At 42.5% G+C, this 26,530-nt stretch overlaps 1 protein-coding gene across 1 annotated transcript in view; it reads right to left on the reverse strand.

The window, feature by feature from the left end:
• LOC115134624 (zinc finger protein 385B-like) overlaps positions 1-25,834 on the reverse strand; it is a 118,807-nt gene extending 92,973 nt beyond the window's left edge. Inside the window, exon 1 of the mRNA XM_065021601.1 lies at positions 25,501-25,834. Within this exon, the coding sequence (XP_064877673.1) occupies positions 25,501-25,834 (334 nt within the window). The remainder of the gene's footprint in view (positions 1-25,500) is intronic.
• Positions 25,835-26,530: the final 696 nt, after the last annotated feature.

The following is a 26,530-nucleotide window of genomic DNA, read 5'->3' on the forward strand; positions in this document are numbered from 1 at the left end:
TGGAACAGCTGATGCTCTCATGCATGCCTCAGTGTTGCTTGCCTCGAAGCGAGTATAGAAGTGATTTAGTTCATCTGGTAGGCTCGTGTCAATGGGCAGCTCGTGGCTGTGCTTCCCTTTGTAGTCTGTAATAGTTTGCAAGCCCTGCCACATAAGACGAGCATCGGAGCCGGTGTAGTATGATTCAATCTTAGCCCTGTTTTGACACTTGCCTGTTTGATGGTTCGTCGCAGGGCATAGCAGGATTTCTTGTAAGCTTCCGAGTTAGAGTCCCGCATCTTGAAAGCGGCAGCTCTATCCTTTAGCTCAGTGCGAATGTTGCCTGTAATCCATGGCTTCTGGTATGTACAATCACTGTGGGGACGACGTCCTCGATGCACTTATTGATAAAGCCAGTGACTGATGTGGTGTACTCCTCAATGCCATCGGAAGAATACCAGAACATGTTCCAGTCTGTGATAGCAAAACAGTCCTGTAGTTTTAGCATCTGCTTCATCTGACCACTTTTTTATTGACCTAGTCACTGCTGCTTCCTGCTTTAAATTTTGCTTGTAAGCAGGAATCAGGAGGATAGAGTTGTGGTCAGATTTACCAAATGGAGGGCGAGGGAGAGCTTTGTATGAGTCTCTGTGTGTAGAGTACAGGTGATCTAGAATTGTTTTCCCTCTGGTTGCACATTTCACATGTTGGTGTAAATTTGGTAAAACTGATTTAAGTTTCCCTGCAATAAAGTCTCCGGCCACTAGGAGCGCCGCCTCAGGGTGAGTGGTTTCCTGTTTGCTTATTTCCTTATACAGCTGACTGAGTGCAGTCTTAGTGCCAGCATCTGTCTGTGGTGGTAAATAAACAGCCACGTAAAGTATAGCTGAAAACTCTCTAGGCAAGTAGTGTGGCCTGCAATTTATCACAATATACTCAGGCGAGCAAAATCTAGAGACTTCCTTAGATTTCGCGCACCAGCTGTTGTTTACAAATATGCACAGACCGCCCCCCCCCTTGGGATTGGCAGGGGCGTGCTCAAGAGTGGAGGACCAATGGGAGGTGGGCCGCAATCACACACTATTGGCAAGAAGGGTGTAGTAGTACACACACCACAGTCCCTGTCCATTGTCACTCAACAATGGTATTTTAATAATGGCCACCTAATATTTGAAAATACGCACACACCGTGCCTGTGCAGGCCAGTGTGTGTGTGTTGGGATTGGCAGGGGTTGTCAAAACTATAAACATAACAGAATGGTCCAAATTTCTCCTCTGAGAGGCGAACCCAGGACATTCAGATTGGTCTAGTTAACACAGCCATAATGTCATGAACCCTGCCTATTCTTAACCATTTATCTTCTTAAAGTCGGATTTGAAATCTAACCTTAAAACTTGTTGACGCTACACGTTCCCCAAGGGCACCCCCCCCCACGCTCAACTCAAAAGATGGCGCACAGAATGCAAAAATATTCGTAGAAATATTTAACCTCCACACATTAACAAGTCCAATAGCTCAAATGAAAGATAAACACCTTGTTCATCTACCCAGCGAGTCAGATTTCTAAAATGTTTTACGGCGAAAACATAGCACATACAGTGCCTTGCGAAAGTATTCGGCCCCCTTGAACTTTGCGACCTTTTGCCACATTTCAGGCTTCAAACATAAAGATATAAAACTGTATTTTTTTGTGAAGAATCAACAACAAGTGGGACACAATCATGAAGTGGAACGACATTTATTGGATATTTCAAACTTTTTAACAAATCAAAAACTGAAAAATTGGGCGTGCAAAATTATTCAGCCCCCTTAAGTTAATACTTTGTAGCGCCACCTTTTGCTGCGATTACAGCTGTAATTCGCTTGGGGTATGTCTCTATCAGTTTTGCACATCGAGAGACTGAAATGTTTTCCCATTCCTCCTTGCAAAACAGCTCAAGCTCAGTGAGGTTGGATGGAGAGCATTTGTGAACAGCAGTTTTCAGTTCTTTCCACAGATTCTCGATTCGATTCAGGTCTGGACTTTGACTTGGCCATTCTAACACCTGGATATGTTTATTTTTGAACCATTCCATTGTAGATTTTGCTTTATGTTTTGAATCATTGTCTTGTTGGAAGACAAATCTCCGTCCCAGTCTCAGGTCTTTTGCAGACTCCATCAGGTTTTCTTCCAGAATGGTCCTGTATTTGGCTCCATCCATCTTCCCATCAATTTGAACCATCTTCCCTGTCCCTGCTGAAGATAAGCAGGCCCAAACCATGATGCTGTCACCACCATGTTTGACAGTGGGGATGGTGTGTTCAGGGTGATGAGCTGTGTTGCTTTTACGCCAAACATAACGTTTTGCATTGTTGCCAAAAAGTTCAATTTTGGTTTCATCTGACCAGAGCACCTTCTTCCACATGTTTGGTGTGTCTCCCAGGTGGCTTGTGGCAAACTTTAAACAACACTTTTTATGGATATCTTTCAGAAATGGCTTTCTTCTTGCCACTCTTCCATAAAGGCCAGATTTGTGCAATATACGACTGATTGTTGTCCTATGGACAGAGTCTCCCACCTCAGCTGTAGATCTCTGCAGTTCATCCAGAGTGATCATGGGCCTCTTGGCTGCATCTCTGATCAGTCTTCTCCTTGTATGAGCTGAAAGTTTAGAGGGACGGCCAGGTCTTGGTAGATTTGCAGTGGTCTGATACTCCTTCCATTTCAATATTATCGCTTGCACAGTGCTCCTTGGGATGTTTAAAGCTTGGGAAATCTTTTTGTATCCAAATCCGGCTTTAAACTTCTTCACAACAGTATCTCGGACCTGCCTGGTGTGTTCCTTGTTCTTCATGATGCTCTCTGCGCTTTTAACGGACCTCTGAGACTATCACAGTGCAGGTGCATTTATACGGAGACTTGATTACACACAGGCGGATTGTATTTATCATCATTAGTCATTTAGGTCAACATTGGATCATTCAGAGATCCTCACTGAACTTCTGGAGAGAGTTTGCTGCACTGGAAGTAAAGGGGCTGAATAGTTTTTGATTAGTTTTTGAGTTGTTAAAAAAGTTTGAAATATCCAATAAATGTCGTTCCACTTCATGATTGTGTCCCACTTGTTGTTGATTCTTCACAAAAAAATACAGTTTTATATCTTTATGTTTGAAGCCTGAAATGTGGCAAAAGGTCGCAAAGTTCAAGGGGGGCGAATATTTTCGCAAGGCACTGTATGCATGTCAAACCACCACAAAGACACAAACAATATGTAGCCATTTTGTCAAACAAAAGATGCAATCACAAACGCAGGATTAAAAGAAAAATAATTCACTAACCTTTTGAAAATCTTCATCAGATGACAGTAAAAGGACATGTTACACAGTACATTTATGTTTTTTTCAATAATATGCCATTTATATCCATAATTCTCTGTTTACATTGACGCCATGTTCAGAAAATGCTAAAAAAATGTCCGGAGAAATTATAGATAGCTCCGCCAGATAACGCCAGATAACAGCAATACACATCATAAACTTTGACTAAATATACATGTTCTACATATAGTTAGAAAGATACACTGCTTCTTAATGCAATAGCTTTGTCACATTTCTTTTTAACGTTACAGAAATCGATCACTATTCAATAATCTGAGACAGCGCTCAGCCATAAGCAATATTTCTCCGCTATGTTGGAGTCAATAGAAACACAAAATTACAACATAAATATTCCCTTACCTTTGATGGTCTTCGATCAGAATGTAGTGGAAGAAGTCATACTTACCCAAAACATTGTTTGGTTTCAAGTCGTGTGTCTTTGTATTAGCATATGCTGCAAGTTCCAGCTGAAATGCTACCAAAAATTACTTCTGGTCACGAACAGTTGCGCATCAAAACTTCAAAATTACATATTATATGTCGACTAAACTGGTCAAACTAAGTGCAGAATCAAGCTTTAGGATGTTCTAAACGTACAAAACAATTATCTAATCTATCGAACATTCTTGCTTGCTCTCAGGCATTCTGGAACAAAGGGACGTCTCTCCAAAATGCGCGCTCTCCTGACTTGGTATTTTCTCGCGACACTCAGTCTTTTGCCTCCCAAAGGGTCAAAACCCGCGGGATTTGCACAATTAACTGAATGAGGACTGTACTGAATGAGGACATCTAGTGGAAGACATAGAACGTGTCTCCAGATCCATAGCTGGTTGGGAAGGGTGGGGGCAATGATGTCAAAGTTGCCCCAACTTTCAGGCTCCCAAAAATAGTTTGGGAGATTGCCTGCCCTGTGAGTTCTGCTATACTTACAGACATAATTCAAACGGTTTTAGAAGCTTTAGTGTTTTCTATCCAATAATAATTATTATATGCATATATTAGCAATTTTGGACAGATTTTTTTTCAGTTTACTATGGGCATGCAATTCATCCAAAGGGGGCAGTATTCTGCCTATCCTTAACAGGATTTATTAACCCTAATCTTAATCACACTGTTGACCTTATGTCTAACCCTAACTTTAAAGTATGTCTTTTTTAAATACATGAATTTGTGACTGTGGTAACTCTTCAGATCCCATGGCAGTGGCGTTAACGCTTACGCTATGAACCATGTCATGAACGCATTATCTTGACACACTTTATATGGACAGTATGGTAATAACAGGAAACTTATGTCGGTGTTCATTCACTCAATACTGATTGAACGTTTATTTTTCTTGCTTGGTTAAATGGGATCTTAGTGACCACAGAGAGTCAGGACACCCTTTCAACATACCATCTGAAAGACGGCACCCTACACAGAGCAATGTCCCCAATCATTTGGTATAGTTTAACCTAGGTGCCCTAGCACCCCCTGGCCACTGTTTACTTCAGGTTTTCAGGAATATGGATGTATTTCAAGGCCTACCTTCAAACTCAGTGCCTCTTTAATTGACATCATGGGAATATCAAAATAAATGAGCCAAGACCTCAGAAAAAACATTGTAGACCTCCACAAGTCTGGTTCATCTTTGGGAGCAATTTCCAAACGCCTGAAGGTACCACGTTCATCTGTACAAACAATAGTACAAAAGTATAAACACCACGGGACCATGCAGCAGTCACACCGCTCAGGAAGGAGACGCGTTCTGTCTCCTAGATATGAACCTACTTTGGTGCGAAAAGTGCAAATCAATCCCAGAGCAACAGCAAAGGACCCTGTGAAGATGCTGGAGTAAACATGTACAAAAGTATCTATATCCACAGTAAAACAAGTTCTATATCGACATGACCTGAAAGGCCACTCAGCAAGGAAGAAGCCACTGCTCCAAAACCACCATAAAAAAGCCAGACTACGGTTTGCAACTGCACATGGAGACAAAGATCGTACTTTTTGGAGAAATGTCCTCTGAAAGAAAAAATGTCTGATGAAAGAAAAATAGAACTGTTTGGCCATAATGACCATCGTTATGTTTGGAGGAAAAAGGGGGAGGCTTGCAAGCCGAAGAACACCATCCCAACTGTGAAACAAGGGTGTGGCAGCATCATGTTGTGGGGTGCTTTGCTGCAAGAGGGACTGGTGAACATCACAAAATAGATGGCATCATGAGGCTGGAAATGTATGTGGATATATTGAAGCAACCACAAGCAAACTTACAAAGTTGTGGCAAAATGGCTTAACTTCTTGGTGACGGGGCAGTATTTTCACGTCCGGATTAAATGCATGCCCAAATTCAAATGCCTGCTACTCATCCCCAGAAGATAAGATATGCATAGTATTAGTATATTTAGATCGAAAACACTCTGAAGTTTCTAAAACTGTTTGAATCATGTCTGTGAGTATAACAGAACCTATTTATCAGGCGAAACCCCGAGGACAAACCATTCAGATGTATTTTTTTTGTTGTCACTCTTTTCAATGAGATTTCATTGGGAATCCAGAATTTTAAGGGACCTTTTTGCACTTCCTACCGCTTTCACTGGATGCCACCAGTCATTAGAAATTGGTTGAGGTTTTTCCTTTGTGTAATGAAGAAGTAGCCCTGTTCAGAACGAGGGTCACTTGTAGTGTACTGTTAGATAGAGGCGCGTGACCAGAAAGATAGCTCCAGTTTGTTTTCCTCCGGTATTGAACACAGATCATCAGGTCTTCAATGGTATGATTATTTGCGTAAAAAAATAGCTACAGTTGTATTACAAAAGTAGTTTGAATTGTTTTGGCAAAGTTTACAGGTAACTTTTGAGATATTTTGTAGTCACGTTGCGCAAGTTGGAACCGGTGTTTTTCTGGATCAAACGCGCCAAATAAATAGACATTTTGGATATATATCGACGGAATTCATCGAACAAAAAAGGACCATTTGTGATGTTTATGGGACATATTGGAGTGCCAACAAAAGAAGCTTGTCAAAGGTAAGGCATGAATTATATTTTTATTTCTGCGTTTTGTGTCATGCCTGCAGGGTTGAAAGATGCTTTTCTCTCTTTATTTATGGAGGTGCTATTCTCAGATAGTAGCATCATTTGCATTCGCCGAAAAGCCTTTTTGAAATCTGTCATGTTGGCTGGATTCACAACAAGTGTAGCTTTAATTTGCTATCTTGCATGTGTTATTTAATGAAAGTTTGATTTTTATAGTAATTTATTTGAATTTGGTGCTCTGCATTTTCCCTGGCTTTTGGCCAGGTGGGAAAACACTCTGAAGTTTCTAAAACTGTTTGAATCATGTCTGTGAGTATAACAGAACCTATTTAGCAGGCGAAACTCCGGAGGACAAACCATTCAGATTTCTTTTTTTTGTTGTCACTCTTTTCAATGAGTTTTCATTGGGAATCCATATGTTCCACATATCCCAGAGAGGTTAAGGACAAAAAAATCAAGGTATTGGAGTGGCCATCACAAAGCCCTGACCTCAATCCAATATAAAATGTGTGGGCAGAACTGAAAAAGCGTGTGCGAGGAAGGAGGCCTACAAACCTGACTCCATTACACCAGCTCTGTCAGGAGGAATAGGCCAAAATTCAGCTTGTGGAAGGCTTATCGAAACGTTTGACCCAAGTTAAACAATTTAAAGGCAATGCTACCAAATACTAATTGAGTGTATGTAAACTTCAAACCCACTGGGAATGTGGTGAAAGAAATAAAAGTTTAAATAAATAATTCTCCCTCCTGTTATTCTGACATTTCATATTCTTAAAATAAGGTGGTGATCCTAACTGAGCTACGACATAACATTTTTACTTAGATTAAATGTTAGGAATTGTGAAAAACTGAGTTTAAATGTATTTGGCTAAGGTGTATGTCAACTTCCGACTTCAACTGGGAGTCCTCAGACTGTCTTATAAAGGGAAACTTGAGTGGCAATTATAATAAACTGCACTATTTTCAACCCTAAAATCCATATGGTTCCCTGTGGATTCCTGACAGCAGTATTTAAAGAAGAATATCAAAGCTGTAGTGGGGTTTACCTCAAATTGAAGTCTGTGTTTCTCGCCCCCCTTGGTAAGAGCATAAATCCTTAATTTTGCAGAAAATAGGAAAAAGTGGTTTCACATTAAGAATATTGAATATTGTATGATATCACACCATTCAGTTTATTCTCCAAGGACTTACTTGCACAATAACAATTCGGTACGAGACAGAAACGTCAGGACTAGAATACACGATTGGTGAACACCAAGCCAGAAGCACAATGATGCCTTTGAAGTACCAAACAAGAAAGTCAAATATGTGTACAGAGACAAAGTGCTCAGTGCTGCTGTTGGAATCCTGAATCCCCTTTGAAATGAATCTCATATTTAAATTTAACATCTCTCTTTAGAGAGAAGAGCCCATGGCTGCAAAAAGGAGAGACACATACAGATTGAAATCTCTGTTATCAGAAATAAGTTAAAGGGATAGTTCACCATGTGTGAATTTTTAGCATATGTACTGCTTTTGACTTTCAACTTTCTTTCTGAAAAATGTTTTGAACATGTAGCAATGTTACTGGAAATGGATTGAATCAGCTTGCGGTGCATTGAAAAGTATGAGGAACGAGAGGTGGAAGGGGAAACATAACATGAGAAACAAACTTGAAATGAAATACAATTATATCATCCTATTGGTAAATCAGAAATAAGCTAATAAATCACCTTTAACCTGCTAAGCAACTCCATTCTCCAGTTTGTAGTGGTCATACAATGCTGTTTGTCCTTTATTACACAAACAGATCTGGTTTTCCTTCACAAGCAACTCCTCAAATGTCAGATTTTCACAAAAGGCCCCATACAAATGTGTAGGTTATATACTCTCTCTCACACAAACAGCAGGCTTATATATTTTGAATGGTTGGTCAGATTGGAGAACCTATGTCATGTGTGGCATAAATACTATCCTGTGTAACCAACCCAGCCTGTAACTCCACCATCGTAATGCCATGGGTAAACCACAGCGATGACAGCAGCTGTCTTTGCTCTCCCAAGGTCCCAAACATAAAACGTGGCCAAGGCGCTCCATTCTTGTCTTCTGTAAAACTGGGTATGTGTCACACCTTGATCTGTTTCACCTGTCTTTGTGCTTCTGTCCACCCCACTCCAGGTGTTGCCCATCTTCCTCATTATCCCCAGTGTATTTATACCAGTGTTCTCTGTTTGCCTGTTGCCAGTACGTCTGGTCTTGTCAAGCTTACCAGCGTGTTTTCTGTGCTCCTGTTTTCCTAGTCTCTGTTTTTCTAGCCCTCCCGGTTTTGACCCTTTCTGCCTGCCCTGACACTGAGCCTGCCTGCCTGACCATTCAGCCTGCCTTGACCTCGAGCCTGCCTACCCCCACTGTACCTTTCGGACTCTGACCTGGTTTATGAACTTCTGCCTGTACCCGACCTGCCCCTTGTATTTCAATAAATACCATCTGCCTCCTGTGTCTGCATCCTGGTTTCGCCCTGGATGCATTATAGGTATGTGTCTCAATTAGCAACCTATTACCTAAACTACTTTTGACCAGAGTCCAATGGGCCCTGGTTAAAATAGAAGTGCACTAAATAGGGAATATGGTGGGGGTCAATGACACCCCTGACTTAGACATCTTGAATTGAAGCATATACAAGCACCTCTTATTTATTCACACCATCATACCATTAACCAGAGCTGAAGCATTATGCTACAGAACCCATATGCTCTCTACACCATATCCAGTATTGTCTTAGTAAAGATGTTCTGAGGCTAACATAATGCTGTCCTGTCTCCTTACCAATACAAAAGCTTGAGTATTCCCCTCAACACAACTAGCGTGGTGCTGTGTGTAGACTAAGCTACTAGACTTAAGTAACAGAGCTCCCAGTGAAATTCAACTGTGTCATGATCTATAATTGTATCTCCCAGTGATAATGGCCTTTCATCCCAAACAGCTGACACACTCATCAATCACAGTTCATACACTCCAGCTTTAATTTCCACAATGTTCACAACATCATTAACATTGAGTAGAACGGGACAGACCTTCCAGATAATCTTTGTGCTGAAATACCCTTTTAGCATTGGTGGGGGTGCTGTATGTGTGACAGTGTGAATGAGGCAATGGAGTCATCGCTCTCCAACTGTCACTGTCATTTGAGCTGATGGAACATACTATGGAAAGAGGTTGGTAAAAGTGCAGTTTTGCTTTGCTTCATACAGTGCCAGATGAGAATAGACCAAAGGAAAGACAAAACAGGCAGACAAGCAGGCAGGCAGACAGGTTGACAGGTAGACAGGTAGACCAACAATAGGTGTGCTGTGCAGTGCAACAACACCCAAACCACACAAAAAGTCAGGATTTATCAAACAAAGAAATGTGGTTGGGCCAATGCTAACAAACAACCAATTTGAAGGCATTTTTACAATGCTGTGTGTTTTGACCTATAGTGCTGTATAATTACAAGTTCAAAGAGTAACAAGTCCACCATTCCATTATTTTTTTGGCACCATTCACAACAAAATAATACCCTCAATGTCTCAGTCTAACCAGTCAGAGGTGGGAACTTCTGAGAGCTTCAAGCTCTTGAAGTAAACATCAAATATATGCACCGTTTATCAATGCAGTGTTAAGCAAGCTTGGGATTTGAATAATGCCAGAAATTTTGTGGGAGTCTTCTGAAACTTTCATTGGGTTCTTCTTGATCTCAGGATCTAGTGCCTAGGCTTTGGCATTCTGGGTGTGTCCCAAAATGCACCTTATTCCAATATAGTGTGTTTCTTCAAATGACACACTATTCCCTACATAGTGCACTACTTTTGTAATTTTATGCAAGAAAAGGGGCTAATCCTTCAGTTTTAAAAGTCAAAGCCGTTGGGGGGGGGTTCCCAAACTGACATATTGAAATGTTTTAAGGTGGTCACACTATGGATCATTGAACTATTTGATTTGGAATTTTAGGACTCCTTTAGGTATAATTCTTTGGGGATAATATATTGAATTTGGACTTTACTACTATAGCCCAGAGAAACACACTGAACAAGACATTCATAAATGGCAAAAAAGACAGAAAAAAATACATATACACCGTACCGGACACACCTACTCATTTGAACCTACTTTTTCTATTTTTAACCTACACCTACTTCATTTTAACTATGTTCTACACCATAGAGTAATAGTGAAGACATCAAAACTATGAAGTAACACATGGAATGATGTCGTAACCAAAAAAAGTGCTAACCTCTTGAAGCTAGGGGGCACTATTTTTATGTTTGGATAAATAACGTTCCCAAAGTAAACGGCCTATTTCTCAGGACCAGATGCTAGAATATGCATATAAATGACGGATTAGGATAGAAAACACTCTAAAGTTTCCAAAACTGTCAAAATATTGTCTGTGAGTATAACAGAACTGATATTGCAGGCGAAACTCTAAGGAAAATCCAATCAGGAAGTGCCTCTTATTTTGAAACCCTTCTGTTCCTATGCATGCCTATCCTCCATTTAAAGGGATATCAACCAGATTCCTTTTTCTCTGGCTTCCCTAAGGTGTGAACAGTCTTTAGACATAGTTTCAGGCTTTTATTTTGAAAAATTTGCGTGAAAGATCACATTGCGTAAGTGGATAGGTGGGGGCTCTCAGAGTGAGTTTTTGCGCTACAGAGTAAAGCCGCCATTGTTCCTCCCGCTTTTATTGAAAAACCTACACACTCGGTTGATATATTATCCAGAACGCCGCAGCCCGTCTGGTGTTCAACCTTCCCAAGTTCTCTCACGTCACCCCGCTCCTCCGCTCTCTCCACTGGCTTCCAGTTGAAGCTCGCATCCGCTACAAGACCATGGTGCTTGCCTACGGAGCTGTGAGGGGAACGGCACCTCAGTACCTCCAGGCTCTGATCAGGCCCTACACCCAAACAAGGGCACTGCGTTCATCCACCTCTGGCCTGCTCGCCTCCCTACCACTGAGGAAGTACAGTTCCCGCGCAGCCCAGTCAAAACTGTTCGCTGCTCTGGCCCCCCAATGGTGGAACAAACTCCCTCACGACGCCAGGACAGCGGAGTCAATCACCACCTTCCGGAGACACCTGAAACCCCACCTCTTTCAGGAATACCTAGGATAGGATAAAGTAATCCTTCTCACCCCCCCTTAAAAGATTTAGATGCACTATTGTAAAGTGGCTGTTCCACTGGATGTCTTAAGGTGAACGCACCAATTTGTAAGTCGCTCTGGATAAGAGCGTCTGCTAAATGACTTAAATGTAAATGTAAATGTTATCGAATATATATTTTAAAAACTACCTGAGGAATGATTATAAAAAACGTTTGACATGTTTCTGTGGACAATATGAAGACTATTTGGAATTTCCGTCTGCGTTGTCGTGACCGCTCTTTCCTGTGGATTTCTGAACATAACGCGACAAACACACGTCGGTATTTTGGGTATAAAAATAATCTTTATGGAACAAAGGGAAAATTTGTTGTGTAACTGGGAGTCTCGTGAGTGAAAACATCCGAAGATTAAAGGTAAACGGTTAATTTGATTGCTTTTCTGATTTTCGTGACCAAGCTTCCTGATGCTAAGTGTACATAATGCTATGCTAGGCTATCGATAAACTTACACAAACGCTTGGATTGCTTTAGCTGTAAAGCATAATTTCAAAATCTGAGACGACAGGTGGATTAACAAAAAGATAAGCTGTGTTTTGCAATATTGCACTTGTGATTTCATGAATATGAATATTTTTTAGTAATATTATTTGACTGTTGCGCTATGCTATTCAGCGGTTGCCCCCCAAAGGTGCGGACTCCGACCGCAAAACCTGAAGGGTTAGGGTGGGCAATTAGCATTGGTGGCGGCTCCGGAGCAGAGAAAGGCTCCGGCTATGGAGCGGGACTGGACACCGTGCCTGGACTGGGCACCGGTGCAGAGGAAGGCCGTTGACCGTCGCTGGAGGCTCCGGACCGTTGACCGTCGCTGGAGGGACCGGGCCGTGAACAGTCGGAGGAGGTTCCGGGCCGTGAACAGTCGCTGGAGGTTTCGGTGGAGGCTCATTTCCTTAACCAGTACGGTTACCTTTATATGAGTCCCCTGACACTTGTGGGGGTCCGCAAAACTGAATAATCAAACTGAAACCAAACAGACCTAGAAAAGTACTAATTGTTCAGGACTAACTATAACCTTTCAGAAAGCAGACACACACACTTTCTATTGCCCATTAATTGTATTGGGCTTGAAACAGACCTTACTGGACAGAGGTTGCTCTTCGGTTTCGTGATGAAGCCAAGGTGTGGTTGAATTTATTCTGCCACTGTGTGTTCTTATTGTTCTTATTGTTTTGGCCTCAGGCCTACATATCACGGTTGCAAGGCATATAAACGAACCGATTATAGAGTAAACATTTACCCACACACCGCTACTGGCAATACCAAAGCTACTATTTGATCTCTAAAGACATTCCTCACATTATTCATCTAATATTTGATCTTGGTACAACACTAAATCAGCAATGTGTCGGTTGTTAGAATTGACTTGACTAAAAGTAATTAAATTGCATTGAACTCTCATATTATCGTGCAAAGACGCACACATTTCCAAAAGGTACCCACTTCAGTTGTACTGAAATTGCAATCTGGGATTGGTACATACAAATTTTGACTTTTAAAGTAATGATATATTGCCATTGATCCTTGCATCCATTGCTCCGTCTATGAATATGAGTGTATTACATTACATTTGTCCCACCCCAACCCCTTAGTTGTTCTCAGGGCTTAACATCACAGAAGAGACTTCAAAGATTCAATTAACCCTCCTGTTGTGTTTGTTTCATGTTAATTCATTCTGTGTTCCTTGTCCTAAATGACCACCCCATTATAGCTGATTATAAATCCATAATTATACATATATTATCACCTAATGTTGTGTTAAATATTTTTATCAACTTAAGTTCTTGTGAACATTACAAGTTTTGAACTTCTATTTGTTATTAATTGACCTGAGCTCATACAACTCGTTTTTGAGTTTAAAAAAATGCATAATGTTTGGATTATTTTGACTATAACAAATACTCAGATGAAACATATTGTGCTATTTATCACTTTGTGTCAAAGTTAACTAAGAACATTTGTTTTGAAACCATTTCAACATTTTAAATAGTGGCACAAAATAACATCGGTTGAGTTCCCGGTCAAAACTGACCGGTATGATTTTATTCCTAAAGAAAGGATATCGGCCCAAAACCTCACTTGAAAACTTTACCATATTGCAAAATGTATGTCTGAACGCACTAAAGAACAACAAACAGTAAAATGTTCACAATCTGTCAATCAATGGTGGTAACATTTTGTGTGTTCTCATGCACATGTTGGAAAATGCGTGGTGGTTGTTGCATGTGCCTGGACTTGGGTTATAGATGAGTGGCAGCCTCTCCACCCACTTGTGCCAAACCTATCTGACTGCTGCCAGCTTGTCTGGTTGACGGCGGCCTGGTCATGTATCATGGTTGTCGAAGCGAATCACCCTTGACAACACGGGTGAAATGTCTGAAATGACATAGTGGCACGACCAGACTCTGCATCCCATAAACTGGTGGTAGGTTGTTTCTGGACCTGTACACGCCAGCCAAAATCAAGAGACCCCCGTATGCTTGAACATCTGTCTGGTCTACCTACTTCCAGTTGTCTTTGTAAACGTGTCTCCCCCTCCAAGTTGGTCATGTTGATCACTATAGTTTCAATTGACTGTCAGAAACAGTTCAAATCAGGATTTTATGTCATCAACCCGGGATATGGCGTATCTCGTTGGCCCTGGGCTCATCCTGATAATATTTTCAGCTGACAGCCGACCTCTCCTCTCAGGTGGGGATGAAGACCAGGACAAATTCCCATGCTTTGACCCGGAATGTAACAACAACCTCAGCAGGGCCCTCTTCCTCATCACTGGAATGTATCAACAACCTCAGAAGGGCCCTCTTCCTCATCACTGGAATGTAACAACAACCTCAGCAGGGCCCTCTTCCTCATCACTGGAATGTAACAACAACCTCGGCAGGGCCCTCTTCCTCATCACTGGATTGTTCCACATCGGTTGTCTCTTGGTCTGGATCATATTCTGTGTTGTCTTCAACTTCTGACACTTCCTCCTCTAATGCATCTTCACTGTCAGTTTACTGGCCTCTCTCCTCCTCACCAATGTCATGATCAAAGATATGATCAAGAACCTCACATAAAGTATATCGGTTGGTCATTGTGCTGCCACAGAATGCATTGTGAGCAAGGCCTCAAAAAAGCTTTACTTTCCAGAGCTGCGAGAAAAGTTAAAATGTTGCGATTGTTTGTGAGAATGCCAACAGATGTGGTTCCCGTGGGGGAAAGATTCTATTGGGGAAAGGTTCCCGTAGGGGGTTGCTATGGAAGACAAGAAGGGGAGTGAGGTGTGTGTGTGTGTGCTCAAACACACATGCATGTGGGGGTCTGGGAGAGGAAGTGTGTCCATCTGACGAATGGGCATGTTCCTGAACTCAATTTTATACACTAATTGTAGTCTCATCCATTAATTTCTAATGACCGGTCATTTTTGACCGGGAAAACCGCAGGTGTACAAAAGTCAAATAAAAAATAAAAAAAATGTAATGAAAATCATCAAAATGTATTTTGTGTGTTCAGATGCCCTGTGTACCTTTTTCAGAGAGAAACCTTGTAAAATCGGTCCAATTCGACCGGAACACAACAGGTGGGTTAACTCAGCAGAGAGACCAAATAAAAATGATCCAGAGGAACTCACATGCACATGAAAATGCAAATGTTTGTATTAATTTCAGCCAGCCGGTCTGAGGACAAACGTCTGAGAAACCACTTCACCATGGTTCCTCCAGACTATGAGCTGGTTATACTGTGGAGGAGCAGTGGACTGCGAGGCTAAAGCATTACACCAACAGGGTCGTGTTCATTAGGCAAGAAACAGAAGAAAGTGGTCCGAAATAAAGGGAAATGGAGTGAAACAGGTAGGCACTACCTGGATTTGTCCAATAGAAATGTTAATTTTCGTTTTCCCTTGCAAAATGCTAAAGTTTTTTTTGCTGCGTACCCTAATGAACACAACCCAATATAAGGGAGCCTAGGGGCGAGTATTAAGCAGACTGACACTACTTTTCAGCCCCCCATAAAAGTGACATGGTGTGAGAAGGCGATATGGAGCGACCCCCCCCCCCCCCTACCACCATAAAGCTGATTTAAAACTATTATCCACATTAATACTGTGTCTATTGATCTACAGTAATTGAAGTAGATAAGCTTGAAGAACATAATGTATAATGCTGGACATACATTCAAATCCAGACAACACCAATAAATACAATCAACAGGCATTAGAATTGACCAATATACTGGGTGCAGGGCAGCCACACTAATTTCTGATGGCCCATGGTGAGACAGACAGGCAGACATAGATAGACGATGTGATATTTACCTATTGAATGAGCTTTCTGCATAATGACAGAGGAGAAAACTCCAGACTCCATATAGCTCTTTCAGCAAACAAACACACAGTCACGCATGCACAGACGCACAACCAAAGAAAATACACACACAGTCACAAACCCTCACACAGACAGACACACACAGTCATGATTGACTGTTACAGAATACAACAGCCCTTATCTAGTATCAACAATCTATGGTCACAAGCTGTATGCAAACACACACACACACACACACACACACACACACACACACACACACACACACCTTCTGATTCCCAAGTAGATGAGTAGAGTACATACAGACACACTAATGGAGAACTTTGGGGTATTATCAACAGTAAAATAGTGTAAAAAGATTTACTGAAGCATACTGTAATTTATGATGCGTTGTGGGAAAGGTTTGTGTGCAGGAATTCCATCCCACAGAATACAGGACAGTACCGTGTTATTGGAGTGCCAAAACCATTTTGACCAACAGTGGGTGCATGGTATTGCAGTTTCTGGCACTTAACATATTTAAACAATGCTGCACCAATTTAACTGGTATGTAGTAGTAGCGCCCCATGAAATGAAAATATATAGGGGACAGATTGGAATGGCATCAAGTCTTAAACCTTGTTGAGCATTTTGACATGTCCTTTTGGTCAGTGTTGCCCTGTAGTCGCAGCCAATTTGAAAGCATTAGATGAGACCTCTAGAAGTGCAAGTGATATAACATACCAAATATGAATTGATATGCTGTAATGTGTAAACACATTAGCTATCAGCCAACCTGCTTGCACCAATCCCATGTAATTACAGTATAATACTGTGAAATACAAATCCCATCTGCCCTTAAAGAATTTAACTAATTCAATCATTCATTCTATACAATTACATTAGCATTTACTTTTTTTTTAAAACAGTATAATACAATCAATTCTACGGTATGTATTTTACTGTGTGTCATTACTCAGTACTTGCTTTGATACTGCATTTAGATTACAGTAGTTGTACTCCAATATGAAATACAGTAACTGTAACTTACTGTCAAATTCACGACATCCTCTTTACAGTGTGCTATAAAGAGTTGTCCATAACTGTGTATTCAAAATACTATACATCATAAAAAAATTGCTTCTCAAATGTCAATACAAAAAGACAATAAATCAAAAAAATCTGTTGGCATACTGTAACCTAACAGAGACACTGTATATCAAACACGTATTCACTCAAAGCAGGGAACAACTACTATGAAATCAATAAACTGAAAGAAATTTCAAAGTCATGCATTTGCTGTACTGTTACCAGCTTCGAGTTCTGTCAAGCACATCAGAACTGAAAACAATCAGCAACAACGGAACAGCGTCGCTCACCTCGGCTCAGTAGACTGGTCCACATATTCACACACACACAACTCCTCCCTCCCAATGCTGAATAGAATCTGTGTCCTCCTATGTTAAAAGAGAGATCGAGAGAGAGGTGTGTGTGTGTGTGTTTGTGGAGGGGGGGCAGAGAGAGACAGAGCGAAGGAGATTGAAGGAGAGAGAGGTGGACTAAGAAAGAGAGAGAGTAGGGGAAAAGGGAGAGGAACAGAGAGAAAGAGAGAGAGCTGAGGGAGAGAGAGAAAGGGAGAGAGAGTGAGCGAGAGAAAGAAATGCTGCACTGTGTTGAGTGGTGAAGAACTAGTGCGCCTTGCCTCTGAGCCTTATCGTCAGTGTGACAACACACTTTAAGATCAGCACACCTCCGCAGCTCCCTAGACACTGGCTCATTTCCCCCTGAGCAAAACCCTTCACTCAGTGGGAAGAAAGGGAGAGTGACACGCGCAAACACGCAAGCTGGCACGCACATGTGCACAGGCACACACACACATGCACGTACACACAAACACAGATAAGCCATGCCACTAGAGATAACAAATGAGGTGAGGAGAGACTAGTTCACAGTGACACTTCTGAGTAAGTTGTAAATAAGTGTGTGTGTGTGTGTGTGTGTGTGTGTGTGTGTGTGTGTGTGTGTGTGTGTGAGAGAGAGAGAGTGTGTGTGTTTGACGTTCAGAACATGTTATAACATAACATTCCTCTCACTATCTGACCAAGTAGCTAACAAGCCGATAGCCTGTCTACTCTTGTTAGTCTCCGTCATCTTTCTCACACATGTACACACCACACATGTATGCACACACGGTTTAAAGTGAGAGAAATCAATGACACACGTGCACGTAGTTTCGCGGGGCCACCCGCAAGGTGCGAGCAAGCGTGGTATGCCGGTGACACACACACATACACATTTTTAAAGAGGACATCTCCATCAAATTTCAACTGACATATCCCTATCGGCATTTCCTTTTTAATCTCTGAACCTTTAGGGCCTGTGAGTCCCTATTAGTGGTTGCCAAATTTAATCCCTGTATGAAGGAGTGGGAGGGCTGGGGTCTTCCTGGCATCAGCATGGCCTGGCACGGTCCAGGCATGGGATATATAAAGCAGGACTGGCACGGAGAGCCAGGCACACAGCACCAGGGAGCCTGGCCGTGGCCACAGTGTGTTGGCATGGCCTGTGCCAAGAGAGAAAGGGAGAGAGAGAGAGAGAAAGAGAGAGAGAACCTCCTGCCAAATGTATGACCATATTAGAGACACATATTTCCCTCAGATTACACAGACCCAAATAGAATTACAAAACAAATCCAATTTTGATAAACTCCCATATCTATTGGGTCAAATACCACAGTGTGCAATCACAGCAGCAATATTTGCGACCTGTTGCCACAAGAAAATGGTGACCAGTGAAGAACAAACACCATTGTAAACACAACCAATATTTATGTTTTAATACTTTAACACGTACTTTAACTATTTGCACATCATTACAACACAGTACACAGATATAATACGACATTTGAAATGTCTTTTGGAAATTTTGTGAGTGTAATGTTTACTGTTCATTTTTATTGTTTATTATCTATTTCACTTGCTTTGGCAATGTAAACACGTTTCCCATGCCAATAAAGTCCCTTAAATTGAAATTGAATAGAGAGAGAGCGAGAGAGGAGAGAGATGACGGACTAGAACTACAAACACTGAGCTCCCGACAGAGACAGAGCATGTGTTCTCACTGACACAGAGTGAGAGCCTCGACATGTGCCAAACGCCACAAATGTTCCACCTTCTGATATAGCAAACATATGTCTCGAGCCTTGTGGAAAAACATGAGGGATGTACTATGGCCGAAATAAAACAAAGCTTCTGAAAAGATCTTGGCTATGTAAAGCTCCTCAAATATACTGTGTGCTGCCAAGTCAATGGTGCTGGCCAGGAGTAACACTGAGAATGATGAAATACAAGGACAGTAGCCATAGGGGGTATCGCTGGTTCAAACAACTTTTTTTCTCTCTCATGTCAATCTACAAGAGCAGACAATAACGTGCTACGTAAAGAGTGTGAAAGTGACCTTGGCGTGTGAAAGCAATGCATGCACAGCAGTCCGCCACAACCCCCGACACTACACAATGCTACACTATACTTGGGTACACTACACAACAAGCTAGTCCCAATTCGTTCCCTATCACTTTACTTGGCCATAATCCTTGCAGGAAGCAATATGGTGGAAGCTTTACTACTACACTGCTTATACCTATCCAGACATGCTAACCTCATTGAGGGGTTATAGGGAGCAATTTGGACCAGCTGTACTCCATACCCTGTCCTAATGAAAACGACCTTGTGTTCCGAGTGGAGTCTGTTGAGGCAGAGGGAGGAAGGAGCTTGGTGGACAGGAGCAACAGAAATGTCAGTCAAACATCTAGCTCTCTCAAGATCGTTCTCTAGAGGTCCTACTGGTCCCAAAGCCCAAATCAGTCTGTCCTCGCCCCTCTCCTCCCGCTTCCCTTCCCCCTAACCTGCCGTGTTAGCCCTGCTCTGCTTCTGTTGACAGGAGGCAGTTTGACAGTGCCTGAATACCAAATCACCGGCACTGGATGCCACTCACACCAAAATTAGATCACTTTTCATGTGCATTATTTCTCTAACCTAAACAGAAGTTGTCCTTAATGGAAAGTAAATAGAGAGATCCCACACCACAGCCCGGAATGCTTGCACGGCTCTTGCCGTCATCTGTGTGTTGTGTGTGTGTGTGTGTGTGTGTGTGTGTGCACGTGCGTGTATGTGTGTGCACACAAGAGTGTGTGTGTGTCTGAGTGAGTGCCAATGTCCTCTGTGCAATCTGTCCCAATAGCATCTTGATGCTCCCCGATGACGTGTCAGCAGTTTCCCTGACCTAGCTAGCAGCTCATTTCTCCATTGACCGTGCCAGGTACAGAAACAAATAAAGCCTGTCTGATTGCCCTCACTGGTGAGTAAATCAATTAAAGGTTGCGTTCCAAATGGCACCCTATTCCCCAAAATCGTGCACTACTTTTGAGCAGAGCCCATGGGCTATTTATGACTCTGCCATAGCATCTGGAGCAATGCTTCAATTATCACCAAGAGGGGGCCAACTTGGCATCTTGCCAATGTCTGCTTTCATGCTCGAAGGGCGATTTCAAATTGTGTCCGTTACAATTGTAAATAAAGAGGCGAACAAATGAGTTTGAATTATACAGTACCAGTACCATGTCATTGCAACACTGGTTGGGAAGTGCAATTGGGGAATAATGAATTAGTCACTGATTAGTCACTGGTGCGATTCAGAAAGTCTTTTCGATGACTATATCAGAAGAGAAGGACAAAACACTGCGGAAACACTCTCCTCAGGGACAGGCAGAGGGATGTGTTTGTTCGTTTTTTTTGTCATCAATGTTGGGAGATGTATAGACGAGCATATACGTATGCACACACACACACATTTTGTTGACATTGAGTGTGAGGTTACTTTCCTGACACCACACTCCGAGGGCCCTCACCTCCTCCCTGTAGGCCGTCTCGTCGTTGTTGGTAATCAAGATCCCATTACATGATTATATTTACAGCATGGCCCAAGAGACACAACACATTAATTAATTAATAAAGTAATTAACTTTCCAAACAGTTATGCTCCCAGCCTAGGTTTGATAAGGTCATTGTTTCTGTCATACAAATCTCAAGGTGATGCAAATCGACTATAGGTGAAAATGTGCTTTGTTGCTCACTCATGACTCTTTTACATTTTACTTTTACAATAGCTTCAGAGCTCAGGAACCTACCAAAGCACCAGAACAGTTTTTACCTCAGTGCTGTGTGTAGCCTAAATACATGCACATAAGACAATTGCATTTGTACTTTCAGATACTATTTTTGTATATACGGATGATGTTGCCCACCATTTGCACGGTGACATTCCTATATTTCTATTATTGAGCTCTCATCAAAGAGAAATTTCAATGTTGTATTTACAAATGACATATAAATGCCAATGAACATGAAAGGTCAAATTCAAAGAATTGCTAGAATTTCAATGAAACCCCAAGGCAAATTGTTTTGTCTACAAATTATTGATATTCTGATCACTGGAAGCATATACCTGTGAGGGGAGTAAAGTCCCCACAACAATTCTTTGGTTTTTAAATCAACCATGGGACAAAAAGGGCTACTGTGCAAATATATATATTTTACATTCATAACACCAACACTTACCATAAACTCTTTTAGCGGCTCTATGGTGCAGTGTCTTGGCTACTGCTTTTTGTCAGCACTGCCATCTAGTGGTGAGGCCAGTGTTATCTGGATCCTGTAGGCTGGTAGTTGGTACTGTTTAGGCTACCTACACCACAAGACCAAAAGTATGTGAACATCTGCTCGTTGAGCATCTCATTCAAAAAAATCATGGCCATTAATTGAGTTGGTCCCCCCTTTACTGCTCTAACAGCCTTCACTCTTCTGGGAAGGCGTTCCACTGGATGTTGGTACATTGTTGCACAAGAGCATTACATGCTGACCAGGCTGCTCATGTGCACAATCGCACGCATGAGGATTTTGTCCACCCACAGCAGACGAAATCACGACACGCAGGTTGAAATATCAAAACGAACTCCGAAACAACTCTGAAACAAATTTTTTATTTGGGGACAGAACAAAAAGCATTAAAGATTTACGTCAATTTAGCTAGCCAACTTGCTGTTGCTATCTAATTTGTCCTGTGATAAACATTGGGTTACGCCAGGGTAGGTCCTCTACTCGGACAATTTATCCATAGATAAAAGGATAAACCAAGTTTGTTTCTAGTAATATCTCCTCCTTCAGGCTTCTTCTTCTTCTTTGGACGTTATGGCGGTTGGCAAACAACTTTAAATGTGCATTACCACCACCAACAGGAATGGAGTGTGGACCTCAGTTCATCTTTCAGTCACTCACGTGTGTATATGCTCCTAAATACCAATGAGGAGATGGGAGAGGCGGGACTTGCAGAGCATCAAGGCGTCAAAAAAATAATCAAGTTCTATTTTAGCGCCTGGCTACGCAGATGCTCGTTGACGTGCGCGATCAGTGTGGGTGCAATAATTAAATAACAGGTGTAAATGTATTTTGCGACACTCGCGCACGCGACGCGAGAGGTGTGGTCAGCATATTAGTGAGGTTGGGCACTGATGTCGTGCGGTTAGGCCTGGCTCACAGTCGGCGTTCCAATTCATCCCAAAGATGTTCGATGGAATTGAGATCAGGGTTGTACAAGCCATTCAAAGTTCTTACACACCGATCTCAACAAACCATTTCTGTATGGACCTTGCTTTTTGCACGAGGGCATTGTCATACTGAAACAAGAAAGGGTCATCCCCAAACTTTTGCCACAAAGTTGGAAGCACAGAATCATCTAGAATGTCATTGTATGCTGTAGCGTTAATATTTCGCTTCACTGGAACTAAGGGGCCTAGCCCGAACCATGAAAAACAGCCCCAGACCATTATTCCTCCTCCCCCAAACTTTACAGTTGGCACAATACATTGGGGCAGGTAGCGTTTCCACCAAACACAGATTTGTCCGTTGGACTGCCAGATGGTGAAGCATGATTCATCACTCCAGAGAACATGTTTCCACTGCTCCAGAGTCGAATGGCAGCAAGCTTTACACCATTCCAGATGAAGCTTGGCTTTGCGCATGGTGATCTTTTATGAAGCTTCCGACGAAGAGTTCTTGTGCTGAGTTGCTTCCAGAGGCAGTTTGTAACTTGGAACTCATTCACTAGAATGTTGCAACCGAGGACAGATGATTTTTACATGCCTTCTCTGCTGGCCTAAACATCATCAGAATATATATATTTTTTAAATATATTTTCCCACAAATATGTATTAAATTATTCCCCAGAGTAAGAGTTACACTCTTCATAGCGTTCCTCTTGGTTGCACTGCTTCCAGCCCCAGGTTGAGATTTGGAGGGCTGGTCTTTATGTTAGATCTTTTATCCAATCATATTCAGTCATCATGTGTTGCCAGGGGTCTAAAATCTGCCCCAGGCCTTCAGAATCAACAGTGCGGGCGCTTGTAGCTTAAAGTGAATGGAAATTTAAATTTAGTGTCAACCAATCAGCTTTAGAGTTGGCTATTGTACGCCTGCTGGCTGGCTCCAGTGTTACACAGGAGCCAGCTAGCAGGCGTAGTGCGTGCACGTCTTTTGATTGGATTACCAATATTGAGAGGCAGGTCCTATATGGGCAGGTTCAGAACTAGGAAACTGAAATTGATAAACGAATTAATTCGCGTACTACTAAGCTGTTTTTTCAACCCACAATGGCGGAAGGAGAAGATATCGATTTGGTCGAGGATATAATTATAACGCCATTCTCAAGACAAACTTTTCAAGAAAAGTTAGACATTGTCAGGAGAGGTCGACGCCGACGCTACAAAGCCTGTCACAGGCGGGAAAGGGGTTCGTTCACCACTTTCAAAGTTCCATCTACGAGCGCTATCAATGGCTCACAGGCTCAGAGAAGCACTGCAAACTGTACTGCTGGGAATGCCTATTATTTGCAAGTGATCGATTTGGTGTTTGGAGCCACACTGGCTTTGCAAACCTGAGTTGTCTAACCAAGGCAGCAACGAGACACCAAAGTCCGGCTGGGCACTTACAAGCAATGGTGCTTTTGAAAACTTTTGGGGACACCCGAGACGATCTATAGCTCAACGAACAAGCGCGCAGGGCAACGAAGCTGCACAATGAAAAGGTATTGTACTCTTCCCCTGCAATTCTCTGAATAAAAATGTAAATTTCAAGGTGACGCAACACCTGGTTATTCTGCGTTTCTGTCTAAATGTATAGTGTCTAGAGCCATGGCATCATAATGATGGTAATAAGAGGTGGATTAATTCGGGTGGGACTGTGTAGGACTTCACTGAAGGCCCAGGCCCCAGGCACGCCACTGATTGGTTCACTGCAGGTCAAGGACTCATTTATTTACAAGGTGTGTGGTGACTTTAGGAGATTTCCAGGCGCTCTGCATCACTTCCTGATTAGGATGATATAGTATTACTGAGGAGGATCTCCAGTCCTAGCCTGAGTCTGCTGTAATTACATTTGTTTGGCTCAGACAGCTCTACAAAGACACAACAACAGCAGTATGGACCTCCTGACTGAAAGGAGAGTTATGAACAGACTTTAAAACAGACCTGGGTTCAAATTGCATAGCTTGTTTTCTTTCAAATACTTTTTGATCAATGCTGTATTGTGTGGCAGATGGGTGGGATTAGCCTTTTTTTGGGACTATTCCATTGGTTCATAATCTGAAAGAAAATAAATAATACTTGAACCTAGTTCTGCTGGATGGTCCCAGTCATTTTCTTCCAAAACTCTGTTACTGTTTAGCTAGTGGTGTTCCATTTAAATGTTTCTGCAAATCGCTTCAATGTTTTTTAATAACATCTAACCTTACCTACTCTACTTGTAAGGGTTTAATCTTGTTTCCCCAATGCATCCCTCTACAACATCAGTGTTATTAAATGGTGTTTCACCCGCAAGTGCTCTTTCCATGCTGTTTACAGTACATCTGCCCTGGTAACTGTGATTATATTCCTCTGCCCCACTGCACCTGACCTATGTAATCCTCTCACTCTCTCTTCCCTGCTCTCTCACCAATAATACACTGAGAGTGGTGTTTGAGCTGCAGCTATGCCATGAGCAGGCAACAGTCGACCTCCAACTCCAGCCCAAGCCGACCCACAATCCCAGCCCCAGCCCGACTTCGGGCTCCAACCTCAGCATCAACTGACCCACAGCCTCAGCTCCAGCCTGACCCCCAATCTTCAGCTCTAGCCGAGCTCCAACCCCAGCTCCATGGCTTCTCTCCTCCGTGAGAGCTCGTTACTCTAGGGTGTGCGGGTGCATGATGCTCAGACTCTGGCCCTAACCAGGCATCTCCAGCTGGGTTAATTCAGGGGAGAGAGGGCACAGCCCATCACAAGCCTCGTCAACCATGGGGGGCAGGGAATCTCTTCACCATGAGTAACCCACAGGACACTATGTACTTTTCTCTCTCACTCACAAAAACACACACACACCTCCGTCCACAATTGCATGCGTGCACCGTGCCCACACACACACACACACGCGCCCAGAGAGAGAGAGAGAGACAGATGAACAGAGACAAACAACTCTTTGGGTGTTGGAAGTAGAGCAGAATAATTATGTCTCAGTAGACAGACTAATAACATAGTATTCTATTTTATTCTATGTTCCAGTGAATTGGTGAATGGAGAGTTGTCCCAGCTTACCTGTGCTGGAGCAGGTGAGAGTGCCGGCCGGTGCTGGACTGGTGCCGCTGCCTGTGCTCGGGGGGAGCTCTCCATTGTTGAGCTGCTTGACCCTGCGCAGGTGGGAACGGCCGTTGTAGTGGACCTGGGCCTGGGCGGCTGAGTTGAGCTGGAGGTTGCACACCTCGCAGAGGGAGTAGAGCAGCCTTTTCTTCTGCTGAGGGCCATCTGGGTGTCCTTCTTCGGGCTCCTGTAGCAGCTCGCCACACAGGTTGAAGGGCAAGCACACGCCTCCGCCATGGCCGCCGCCACTGCCTTTCTGCAGCAACTGGGTTGGACTCCGAGGCCTTTTCATACCTAGAAATTAACACAGCGGGGGAACAGGGTGAGTCAAGAGATGAGTAATAGGTACAGAATTGGCAAGGTCTTCTTTAGACATCTTACAGTGTGCTGCCCTTCAGTTTTCCACCTCGGGTGCAAACGGCTGGGATTTCGTAGCAAAACTCCTCAGGTAAACACCAAGAGCATAGACACAGGCAACAAATATGAGGACGGTAATTGCAGAGGGAGAGAAGTCTTCTCTCCAAACCACATATTCACAACTTATGTTGCAATTTTTTTAGCGTCACCTTCTGCACAAAGTCTTCACAGGCCATTACCTTTGAGTTCCACTCAAAAACTGCTAGTCAACACATCAACTAGTACCACTTATTTTACTTGTTTCTGCTCTGCCATCATCACAAAACCTGTATCCAAAATGGTACCCATTCCCTATACAGTGTGCTACTTTTCCGTAGGGCTCTGAGAAAGGATTGTGTCGAGGCACAGATCTGGGTAGGGTACCAAAAAATCAAATCAAACTATGTCACGTGCCGAATACAACAAGTGTAGACCTTACAGTAAAATGATTACCTAAAAGCCTTTAACCAACAGTGCAGTTCAAGACGAGTTAAGAAAATATTTACCTAATAAACTAAAGTAAAAAATTATAAAAAGTCAATGTTAATGTAAACTGTCCGGTGGCCATTTGATGAATTGTTCAGCAGTCTTA

This window comes from Oncorhynchus nerka, linkage group LG2 (assembly GCF_034236695.1).
Source record: "Oncorhynchus nerka isolate Pitt River linkage group LG2, Oner_Uvic_2.0, whole genome shotgun sequence".
Classification (NCBI taxonomy): Eukaryota; Metazoa; Chordata; class Actinopteri; order Salmoniformes; family Salmonidae; genus Oncorhynchus; species Oncorhynchus nerka.